Below are 12,562 nucleotides of genomic sequence, written 5' to 3' on the forward strand. Positions count from 1 at the left end.
GTGACATCTGCTCTTTAGATCCCTCAGAACTTCTTAGGACATGAGACAAATGTTTAAACCTGAGTCTGGGATTAACACATCTCTCAAGCACATGTGGGTGCCTATCAGAGTCCTACTCAGCTCATCTTGTAGAGGGCGATGCTCCAGTCATACAGGAAAGTGTCTGCCTTATCTCTGACCAGAGGTACCTGCTCTTCTTTTAAGATTGCTTTAGACAAGCTGTGCTCACTTAAAATAATCCTTCCATTCTTTCTGGCTGAGTCTGTGTCGTGATTGAGTCATTGAGAATTCAGTGACCTTCCCCCCACCACCACCTCTGACTTAACATGAGATCAACTCTCAATGGTGCTCTGACCTGTCAGACCCTCTGTTGTGCCCACCTCTTAGCCATCCTGCATCCTGCACATCTTCTACCTTCCTTGATCGTCCTGGGGCAGCTGGGAGCTGAAGGAGGCTCCTGGATATGCATGAGACCTTTGTTTGCCCATGCTTCTCATGCTCTTGGGTGTTCTTGGCAGATTCATATAAGCCCAGAGCACACCAGCTAGTGAAGCAAGAACCTGTCTGTTTAGGCATTCCCTGCAGCCCATAAAACACTCCTCACCCTGCACCTCAGCCCACTGGCAATCACCTGAGCAAGCCTCCAATCCTCCGTCTCCTCCTTTCTTCCTTCTTATTTCACATAATCTTTTAGTGCAGTCCGCATCAATTCCTTCACAGTACACCCTGTTCCTCTTGATCCAGTCTCACAGCCAAGTCACAGTGGTAAGACATCCAGCAATGACAGTCTTCCCGAAACAGTACACCTGGTCATTGTGAATAACAGAATGATGACCAGTTGCAGAGAATATGGATGTAAGGAAATGTGTAGGACTTTAAGGCTCCATCGAACATAACTTCACATTTTGTTATTCACCTTTAAGATCACCTGTGCCTTGTACTGTATAGCATAGTAGTCGAGTTCACGAGCCCCTTTCTCCAACCTCTGCCTTAGTCATGATGAACCTTTAAGTTAAATATCATCGTTAAATCATTCATGGATATGGAGCTTGAGCCTCTGACAGACTTAGGACACAGCCTGTATTCAGGCCACTGAAGCACAGTGACCCCAGAAAAAAACATCGGATGTTCCTAACTGGAAATATGTCTGAACTCGATAATAGAAACCCCTGTGGAGAGGCTGCCAAAGCAGCCAGCCTTGTCTGGAGTTGCAGTCTGTCACATCTATAGTCATACAGCTTACTTAGGGGAAAACAGTAGCGTTTGCATTCTTCATGCGCTTTTAATACAGTGTCTTTTGTTGCGTATAATAGAAACATCATTAGAACCATATTTAAAGACTGATTTCTAGGTAATACTGCCTGCTACTAATCCGTGGCATGTAACACTGAACATAGTACTAACATTGAGTTTATAAATAATACATATTATACATATTCTTATTATAATATGTATTATGATACATATTCTTAATATAATATTGTATTATATGTAATATATTATATATGTATTCTTAGGGTTTCTGTTGTTGTAATTAACACTAGGACCCAAAGTAACTTGGGGAGGAAAGGGTTTATTTCACCTTGCAGCTCTCAGATCAGTCGTCACTCGGAGAAGTCAGGGCTAGGGCGGGAACGTGGGGACAGGAACTGAAGGCAGAATCCATAGAAGATGCTGCTTACCGGTTTCTTCCACAAAGCTGCTCAGCCTGCTTTCTTATACAACTCAAAATGACGCGTCCTAGGTTGACCCTGCCCACATCAATCGTCAATCACATCAACTATGAAAATACTCCACAGGCTTGCCCATAGAACAGTCTTGGGTGGGTATTTTCTCAATAGAGGTACCCTCTTTTCAAACCCCTCTTACCTGTGGCAAGTTTGAAAGCTAACCAGGATATGCTTATATATAATATACATATCTATAATAGCAGCACAACGCTTTCTTACCTATTCCGCAGTTACAAGTAGAGAGCCTCCCTGACTGATAGCTACTGAGTGGCCTGACAGAAAATCTGGATGGGCAGAAGATTGAGTTTGTGACACAGGATGTTATGAAAACCAGGGGCCCCTGTAAAAACAGTCACTGTGTGCTCAGAGAGTTGCTATCTGGAACTCAGCTGACAGACACAGCACACGGGCTGTGAAGCTGCCATTTTTGTACAAGAGTGGAGAACAGAAAAGAGAAAGTTATGTTTCCCTTCCAGACAGGGGAGGTTCTGTGTGGAGGAGAGAACAATTGGTCAATTGTGGGAAACAGGCTAGAGCCTTGTAGGCAAGGAAGCTTCTGAAAAATGGGGGCTGGTAAGCCATATGTAACAGATAGGCCAAGGGACAGAGAGGGTTCTCTGTGGTCTTTGCCTTGGTATGTTTTGCTTTTCCCAAAGACTACTATGCATTCTCTACATTTTACTTATTATTTTGTTATCTAAGTTTTTTTAAGTTATTATTATTTCATGTAGGTCTTTATTATTTTATTTTATGCCTGTTTTAATCCCACCATATCAATAATTGTATAGTTTATTTTCGAGATTTATTTTATTATTTATTTGTATGTCTTGAGTGTGTATTTATGTACATGTGTCCGTGTGCCCGTGGAGGCCGAAAGAAGACATTGGATCTCCTGGATCTGGAGTTGCAGGTGATTCCAAGCTACACAGCACGGATGCTAGGAACTGAACTTGGGTCCTTTGGAAGAGCAGCCAGTGCTCTGAGGCACCACGTCATCTCCCTCGCTCCATTTACAGAGTCCCACTAGCTCCCAGATATTTATTGAGCATGCATATTATTTCCAACTGTGCCATTTCAGGTATAATAAAAATACAACAATTTTTTTAAAGAATTACTGGGTCATCACCTTGTTAGTTCTCTGAGCTTTTTCCAGGTTTTTCTGTGAGAAGCTTATGTTGATTTACAGTGTGACAACACCCACTAAGCAGGGGGCTGTATGAGCTCATTAATTTTGTTCTCATTATCAGATGAGGCATGAATATAGCAGGGTTTGTGTGTGTGTGTGTGTGTGTGTGTGTGTGTGTGTGTGTGCACGCGCGCTAAGCCAAACATGGTGATAAATGCCAGTTTGCTCTTTCTGTGGGTTTTTCTTTAGTTTTTATTTTATGTATTACTTGCGTGTATGTGTGTGTATGTATGTGCATGCGTGTGTGCCGTGGTGTTTGTGTAGAGATGAGGGAATGGCTCTCAGGACGTGGTTCTCTCTTCACTGTAGGTTCAGGGAATCTTACTCCGACTGTCAGGGTTGTGTTATGAGTATTCTTCGCCCACTGCTCCATCTCACCAACCCCATATGTGTATTTCCTAATGGTCGTGTATTTCCTAAGTCATCTTGGCCACTGATTTGTGCCATAGTCTTTACCTCCTAGCTTTACATAGTTGTGCAGTATGTTAAGTTTGTCCGGTTTTCCAATTAGCATTTTTGTCTTTAAGATCTGCGTTATTTTGTTTATGTCTCCCTGTGTGCACGTCTCTGTGTAACTTTCTGAAGATGCCCAGGGAGGTCAGGAAGGACTTTCAGATCCTGGAAGTGGAATTAAAGGAAGTTGTGAGGCGCTGATGTGGATGCCCAGGTTTGAACTGTCATGGGAGTGTCCAGTGGATTAAAATCTCAAAACAAATTAATTGGGAACACCAGGGCATCTGCTCATCATGCTGAGGCTAGGAGTGCCGTAAAGCTGCTGGACCTGATGATGGAAAAATAACAGATAAAGTTACCAGAACGTGTCAAGGTGTAGTCTAGAGACCAAAAGCACAGCAAATATAGGATGAGATTATCTTCTGTGACTGACTGGGGCTTTGCTGAGCATCCTGACTCCTTTTTGTTATTATTTTCTTTGAGAACTTCATACACAAGTACTATATTTACATAATTTCTGTCCCTTCCTTGCCCCCTCCAACTTCTCCTGTGTCTTCCCCATTCCCTCTCAAATTTATGGTCTCATTATTTTACATATATATCCACATATATATTATATGTGTATATATTTTATGCATATATAAAATGCCTATGTATATAAATACAACCTGCCGATTTCATTTAGTATTGCTCGAGTGTGTAATGTGTTTAGGTATTTAAAAACCTACCAAGGTGTTTAACCCTGGGGATGAATGAATGAATCTCCTGTCTTTTAGCAGCCATTAATTACGTATAGCTCTTTACCAGAGGATGGGGAGGGCTTATGTGGTCTCTTCCATCCACGTTGGCATGCTGACTAGTGTTGTCATCTTCTGTAGGCAACTGTGTTGTTGATATTCCACAGGTGCAGCTTCCTTGTCATATACAGAGCAACTGTTGTGTAACAGACATCTTGGTCTTCAGGCTTTTACAGTCTTCTTGCCTTCTCTTCCACAGGTTTGGGTATAGAGGTTGTAGATGTATCAGCTGGGTTGACGCGTCTACCCAGTCAGTTAATCTCTGCATTTTGACCAGTTGTGGCTAAAAAGGGCTCCATCTGCTTCAGAAGCCAGTTGCTTTGATAAGGGTTGAGAACTACACTTTTCTGGGTAAAAAGATAAGTATTTAGAATATAGTTAGAAATGATAACTATTTATAAAAGTGGCAGTATCTTCTCCTGTATGATTCATAACCTTGCTAACCATAGGTTCTTAGTACCAGGCATGATTTTCTTTCTGTTAAATAGGGCTCAAGTCCAATTGGGCAGCTGTTGGTTGCTACTAAGATATGTATGAGTGCCACTATTGCACCTTTTTTGATATCTTGTCATGCTGGTCATTGTTGTAGGTCCTAGGTGTCATAGATGCGTAGGACCATGATTGTTTTTCACCCTTGACAGCTTGCCTAATACCATTATGTCCTATAGGAGCTAGTTCTCAGGGAGAAGGTTCCAGGTCTGTTCCAGAAGGAATCCTTCCAGGCCTATGCCTGAAATATGTGATGCGTTCAGCAGATCTTACCTTCAAGTCCTGGAACACAATCAAGGGCACTGGCAATAGGCTCTACTGTTTTGGGAGTCTCTTGGCCTCTCTTGACTAATAACTCAAAGGGGAGTTTTCCCCATACCTGGAACTGGGACTTTTCTTCAATAGCATGTGATGAGAGTATTATTGCTTTCAAATAATGTCATGTGTGTGTGTGTACATACATGTATATAATACCTGTATGTTTAAGTAAACATAAAATAATATGTTTCCCTGTTGCTTTTTAAAACATTCTTAGTGTTACTTATTCCTCCACCCTCTTTCCCTCTGTATTGCTATCTGTCCATCCCAGTAAATTTCTACCCCTCATTTTTCCCATCTTTCCCTTCATGGTACCTTCATCCTACTTTCCTCCTTTCTGAACTTGAATAAGGATGTAAACAAGATGGTAGATTCCAGGTTATACTCCCCACCACTGACTAATGAGTCCTGGACTCTCACAAATGAAAGGTGCTTAAAGTGCATGTACATTGCAAAGAGGGTGGCATAGCAGTCCTTTTCCCATGTCTGCTTTAGAAGGAAGCTAGGAGGCAGAGGGATGGCTCAACAGTTGCAAGCACTTGCTCTTCTTCCGGAGGACCAGAATGTAATTCCTGGCACTCCTGTCTGCACTCATGGGTGGCTTCACAACTTCCTTCAGGGGCCACCTTAGGTACCAGCATGAATGTTCACATACCTACAATTTTAAAAGTAGGACAGTTACACAACTAAAGTGTGTGTGTGTGTCTGTGTGTCTGTGTGTGTGTAAAATATACACCTTGGGGCTAGGGAGATAGGTAAGCGGATGTAGTGCTTATTATAACAATATGAAGACTTGTGTGTGGATCGCCAGCACCTACATAAAAGCCAGACACTGCTGCGTGTGTTTGTAATCCCAGCTTGGGTCCAGAAATAGGCAACCCCAGAAGCTTATTAGGTAACCAGTCTCACAAAGCCAACTTGTTCTGAGTTCACTGAGGGACACTGTCTCACAGCAAATGTGGAAATCAATAGAGGACGACACCCACTGTTGACCTCTGGCTGTCATGTATGTACACAAAGGGGAGTACACATGCAAACACACATACACACGCACTGTGCATGGCCTTAAAATACATACTTAATAAACTTAATTTACCCTGAAAACAATATGGCATTTTATCTGGTCCTAGGAGTCATATTATCTCTGCATTTTTTAATAATTTCTATGTGATTTCAAATTTAAATGCAATTTACTGAAATGTTTTCTTTCTAGTCTCTGGAGAATACAGAGGGCAAAGATGGAACCAAACTAACTAACCAGGAGGTAAGCCTGCCTTTGACATCCCTTCGCAAGTTTTAGCATTAAAATGTTTCTTGTTTTCTGCTTGTGGGGGAATGCCATGGCAAATGAGTCCACTGAGGCTAAAAGCCAGAGGTAAGAGTCTGGTGTAGTTACACTTGGCCTAGGCATGTTTCGTTGGGTACGTTGATGAGCTATTTTCCAACATTGTTTGTGTTTCTGCCTGTTGGTCCTGCTGTCTGTCAAAGTGGGTATTGAGAATTCCTTCTGGGCAGAGAACAAGATAATAGGTAAATTCATCAAGGAGAACAGAGCCCGCTTTTCATAACAAGAAAATGAAAGGTTGTTGATTTCATAAATTTTCTGCTCCAATGAGTGAATTATGAATTCCTTTTTTGATTCTGAGTATTTACCTAGGAGGCTTCATCTCTAAAGACAAAACCATGGAAAGTTTCATAATACATCAAAAATACTAGAGCTTTTTTTTTAATTAGGAAAATTCTTAAGTTATTCAGATAATTAGTCTGTGACTCAAAGATGCTTTGTATTAAAAACAAAACAAAACAAAACAGACACCTGGAAGAGTTAAGAATTTGGAAGACATGCATGCTTGTGTCTGACCCTTGATGGAGACACTAAAGAAGATGTCTTAAAAAGTCAGAAGTGAGATGTATGCATGATGACAGCTATTTCCTTTTGCATAGAGCTTTTCAGTGTGTGGGAAACTTCAGCTCTTATACTTGAACTTATAAACTAAAAGGGGTCACAAGAGAGCAAAAACAATATCCAGTTACAGATCCTTTGATGGGGTGATTCATATCATGGTTAATAATTCAGAGGAATTTGTCATGATACCCAAACCCCTGCAGAAGCTTTGTGTGCGGAAATTCATTCTGCCAAGGAAAAATCTTTAACAGAAGCTGTAAAGACGTAATGTGAAAACAAAACCACCTGCCCTTGTCATCCATGCACCAACAATGAACTGTTGGAGATAATCATGAAATCAGAACTCTGCAGTCAAGTCACCACACACATGCTACAGCTAACCAAAAAAAAAAAAAAAATCAACACAGAAAATGACAGAACATAATTTTAGAACAGCTGGTGAAGTGTAACCTCAATGTTTTTGGATTTAGGTACTACACACACACACACACACACACACACACACACACGGCACTTGGATTTCTCTCAGAGGGTTGACATTTCCCTTGATCAACCAGAAAGCCTTAAAGCCATTGTTCAGAGGAGACACATGACTGCAGAAAGCCTTCCTAGACCTTCTATGCCAGAAGCAAATCCTGCTGGCTGGGCACACATAAAACATAAACACGAGTTTTGTGTATGTAATTTACCTATGTTAGTTAGCCCAAGGATTTTCATGCACTGTGTTTTCCTGGTTTGTTGCTTTCCATTTTACATTACATGCTTTTATGTTAGTCCTAACAAAAGTATTTTGTAGACAATGTTTTTCTTTTTTTTTTAACCCGTCACTCAAGCCAAGGCCAGATTAAAACTCATCCCATGTCTTCAGGACATTAGCACAGTCATTTGAAAGTAAAAGGTCAGCAGTTAGCTCGAGTGTTGACCAGTGCTCAGAACTGCCAGAAGAACACTGATTGATCTTTTTTTTTCCTCCCCCGTGAATTGAAATTCAGTTCAAACTGAATTTTCCAGTTATGCCATTCTGTATGTCAATCAGTATGAGCAGACACCAGTTACAAAGGGGGCTCTTCTTTTGAAGATTTCCCACCATGGCTGTGGTATTTGGAGCCCTGACCTTTAGGAGACCTGGACAGTAAAACAAACAAACAAACAAAAAAAAAAAACCTGAACACCATGATCATTACCCTCTGCTACTTACAAAGCCCTCCATTTCCATTCTTGTATCTGATCCGTTCAATAACCCTAAGAAGCATCCCTTTCTCTCTTTCCCTCCTTGCTGTGGGAAAGATGGGACCCAGCATCCTGTGTGAACATCCATGCTCAGCCTTACCACTGTGCTGCACCCTTTCTCAAGAAGCATTCCTTATCAAAAATGTATGAGTACCTATAAATGCTCCCAGCACTGGCCCAGGCCCTGTGAGTCCCACGGCCAAAACCAGAGAAACTTTGCTTTCCTAAAGCCTCACTTTAGTGAGGAAGAGAGAGTAAAGTAACATAATAGGACATTTGCTATTTAAAAAAAAAAAGCAGAGAGCGTGGCTAAGGTTCTGTCAGAGCGGTACTGGTTTTGATAGAAGATGGGCGGAAGCAATGATCTCTATTTTAGTTCAAGGAGAAGGGTTCTTAGAGAAATAATACAATTTTCTCCAAATGTCCCAACTTGTAATTAGCAGAACCAGGAAAGACACCTGAGGCCCCTGACCCCCAGTCCTCCTCTGCCACCCAGCCTTTGTGCGGTGCTTCAGTTGAGCGACCCAGTTCCTGCTTTGATCTTCTCCATTGCCCAGCCAAGGCCGTCCTTCTGTCTTTCTCTGACTCCCAGTTTTGAAAAGGAGGCTGCTCCTGAACTTCTCGCTTGTTTTGTTTTTGAGAATCAAAAGCAACTTGACTTTTAAGGTTTGCTTTAAAAGAGCATGCTGGAGCTCAGAAGCAAAGGGCCGGCTTGTGAAAATAAGTTTGAGGCAATCATCGGCAGAGGCCAGTGGTTCTACTTGGATCTCCCTCTCCTTTTGAACTTGGTGAGAGTAGATGTGTGTGCTGCGTTTGCAGGATGTTGAAATAGACCCGGATCTTTCAGATGGGGGCATTCAGTCAATCAATAACGCTTCCTGGGTAGCTCTCATGTCTCCAGTGACATAAGGTATAGTGACCTGGCGTCCTAAAACCCTTCAGTCCCTACCTGAAAGTCATTCCTTCAACCAACTTCCCCAGGATTCCTTACTTAATCAACAAATTAAGAGAAATTCCTTGACAGGCCCCCTGCCCAGTTTTACCAGGTGAGGCTGAGCCTCGAATGAATATTTCAAATGCTTTAAATGTTTTAAAGGGAAATAAATAGCAGCCTAGTCTGTTTCATAGCCAATAAATTTAGTCCAGTCATTTATAGATGTTAAGGCCCTGGAAGCTGATGGAACTTTCCAGGAAGGCATCCACACTTGCATGTAAGCGATACTGCTGACTGAGTGAAAGGTTAGTCTCAGCCTTCACTGCAGTGAAAAAAAAAAAAAAGAAAAACCCCCATGGTGATTACTGGAAAGGAAGTTTTAAAAAGTCTTTTTTTTTTTTTTTTTTTTATGACACAGAAGAGCTGGTAAATTTTAGGTAGGAAGTCATAAAATGATTTTATGGTAAAACATCTACTTTTTAGAGTCTGGCTGGGTTAGATAGCCCATAGAGACTGTGTGGTTTCAATTTCCCAAGCTTTTCTTTTGGAACCTTATTCAGAACCTAAACTAAGTGTGGGCCAGCTTTGTAGAGCAGCGCTCTGAAGAGTGCGTCGTCCCTGGGCAAAGCCTCTTCCGAGTGTTCAGGTGTTGGCATGGAGAGGAAAGGTTGTGCAGTTGGGAAATCCTTCTCATGGTTTGTTTGGTATTTTGTTGTTTTGTTTTGGTTTGGTTTGGTTTGTTTTGGTTTGGTTTGGGTTTGTTTTTTTAAACCTCTCTTTAATAAGATTTTGCCAACAGCAACTGGTTGGGTAATGGACAGTTAACGCATAATGGCTAAGGAAGTTGGCTCCTTTCCGTAAATGAATCTATGGTTTTCTGGAGCTTGCTTCTTTCATTTGCCTCAGCACTTACTAAGGATCCCTGCTAGGCACTGGCAATACTGAGGTACTTAAAGATGGCCCTCTGGGGTAGGAGACTGAAGTGACTGGTGAAGTGAAGCCAGCAGAATGCTTGTAGATTGACAGCCAAGCAGGAAGGGATTTGATTTGGGTCTGGTTTGTTTGTTCCTCTTCAGCCGGGAGGCTGCCACTCTGTCCCATGGATGGGGTTGTTTGGCCTGCTGTACTTGTTAGATGGGGGAAGTATGTTTTGAGGCTGCACAGAAACTTCAGAGCTGAGCTCTATAGTAACGAGGGGATGCCCTTCTGTTCTTCTAAATTCAGAAACCGTGTTGAAGAAGCCTGGGACACACATGCTTTGCACAGCTTAAGTGGGAATGTTGTCTTTTCTTCAGCAATACTCAGTGTGGCTGGCCATCCTGAGAAAGGCATCGCAGGCTTTGGGTCCTGTCTTCAAGGGGTTTGTGGGTGTGAAGTCTCAATTGCACCCAAGAGGATCCTAGCAGGCACTTTGGTGCCTCATGTGGGGAATCCCTCATGTGTTTTTCTTTTCTGACTGAAGTTGTCCCTCAAGCTGTGTGCTGACTGTTACGTCCTATTCTGGGTGATGACTGTGTCCCAGCTAACAGCTTAACCTGCATGGCTCCTATTCTGTGTTCATTCTGTTAGCTGGACTTCAGTCCAGCTCTGATCATTCCCTGAGACCCCGAGGTTAAAATTATTCATGGAGGCTCTGGCCCTTCATTTTCTTCTGTGGTTTAAAGAAAGATGAGTTTAGCTCCTCTTGAGACTTTTAGCAAGAAAGTTTTTAGACACAGTGATGTCAGGAACTATTTCTTCCAGTATGACCTGACCTACTGCCCTAGGCTGACTTCAGCACCGATTCAAGAATTTCTCCAATTCTTCTCAATCATGACACAAGGTCCCACTGACCACTTTTGCTGACCCACTTAAAGAAAAAATATTTGAAGCATTTAAACTATCATAATGAGTCAGAGTCTTCATAAACCAATGTGAGTCGGGAAAAAGCTTGAATTCATTTATTCAGCAAATGCTCTTAGATGTGTTAGGCAGTATCTGGGGTTCTATCAGAGACAGAAAAGCGATTAAAATGAACAGAAAATATGAAGCAAAACCTGCACAGGAAACCAATTTTAGTGTTAGAAAGTTAAATCCCTTCACCCAGAAGAGGTAGGTTCTCCTGGGTAGTCGTGTCAAGCGTGTGAGTTGGGTGCTTGTGATGATAGTTTGTATTTTCTTTAGGGTGCCGTCAGCTATTAACTCACACAAACCCAAAAAGATTTTCTAAACAAAACAAAACACTAAAACTAAATTTAGTTAACATATATCTAATCACTTTTCTAAGCTTTTAAAGCTAACAAATTAGTAAAACCTGGTTTTAGTAGAAAATTTTGTTGATTTTGTTCTGGGTTTGAGAAAAACAACAACAAAAACAAACAGACAGACAAACACCTTTCTTACCTGTGTAAGATTTCCAGTCATTGTTTTCCCAGCATAGCGGAGATGGGAAAGTACCACGGTGATTTTCTATGTAACTGCTTAAGTCTCTTACTAGCTTAAAGATTTTGGTTCCATTTTGGAGAGACCACATTTTAAAGTACCTCAATGTTCTGATGTCAGTTCATCACTAAAGAAGCGTTTGTGGTTTAGAGTGGAGCCAGGATTCCTCTCTTCCCTCCTTTCCCAGCGCCCTGAACTGGGAAAAGCCAGCTGATGAAAGGTGAACCTGGACACTTTATCTGGAGTGCTCAGTGGACTGGGCGTGTTTCATTGAGCTAACCTGTGGAGGAGGGTGGATGTCATACGTTTTAGTCTTTCAATGAAGTGGAATATATCAAGAGTGAATTTTTAAAACCAGCCTCAATGTTCATAATTACCAAAAAAAAAATTTCCCTATTATTTTTTTTTCTTTTCTTTTTGTAGCCCACAAGACGGTCAGCCCGATTGTCAGCGGTAAGTCCTCGGAACCCCTGTTGGAGCTCCTTAGGAATGTGTGTCCCCTTGTCTAAAGCAGAAGGCTGATTAACTGGTGTTTTCCTTGAGTTTCTTCCTTTTGGAAAGTACTTGGGGTCTGTTTCCAGCAAATTGGACCCACGTTGCCAAGAAATTCCCTTGATTATCCATGTCAGTGAAATTATCCATGTCAGTGGCCAGGTCTGTTCTCAAGTATATAAAACCCATGCAGACTGGAACTGCTGAATCCCTGAGACAAAGCACAGTAAGCAAATCCTGGCCTCAGCATTCTACAGGTGTAAATGTCGAAATGGATCCAGAATGCACTCTCTGCCCGTCCTGTTGAGCACTTTATCCCTGGGTCAGAATGTTCCTGAAGCGACTAACTGACACACTTTAGCCACATTCCAGCCCTGGGACATCTTTGAAAGAGTGGCGCTTTCACTTTGTCTCCTGGAGCCTCCGTCAGCAGGCCATGCCCAGGGAGAGGATTAGAATACGCTAGGATGGACGGACGAGGCTGAGCCCGTGCTCCAGCTCAGAGCCGGCCTATATGAGCTGCTCTCTCCCTCTTATGCTCCTCCCTGTAGTTTGCTTATCCAGTACAAACAGACCAACCTGTCTGAATTTCTAGGGGATTTTGTA

General features: G+C 42.1%; 1 protein-coding gene across 7 annotated transcripts in view; it reads left to right on the top strand.

The window, feature by feature from the left end:
- The window catches only part of Hmgn3 (high mobility group nucleosomal binding domain 3), a 37,447-nt gene that overhangs the window by 19,589 nt on the left and 5,296 nt on the right, over nucleotides 1-12,562 (top strand). For all 7 annotated transcript variants that reach the window (XM_060384689.1, XM_021657171.2, XM_021657173.2 and 4 more), the window contains exons 2-3: nucleotides 6,187-6,237; nucleotides 11,888-11,917. In XM_060384689.1, the coding sequence (XP_060240672.1) occupies nucleotides 6,187-6,237; nucleotides 11,888-11,917 (81 nt within the window). The remainder of the gene's footprint in view (nucleotides 1-6,186; nucleotides 6,238-11,887; nucleotides 11,918-12,562) is intronic.

The sequence above is a fragment of the Meriones unguiculatus genome, chromosome 6, assembly GCF_030254825.1.
Source record: "Meriones unguiculatus strain TT.TT164.6M chromosome 6, Bangor_MerUng_6.1, whole genome shotgun sequence".
NCBI lineage: Eukaryota > Metazoa > Chordata > Mammalia > Rodentia > Muridae > Meriones > Meriones unguiculatus.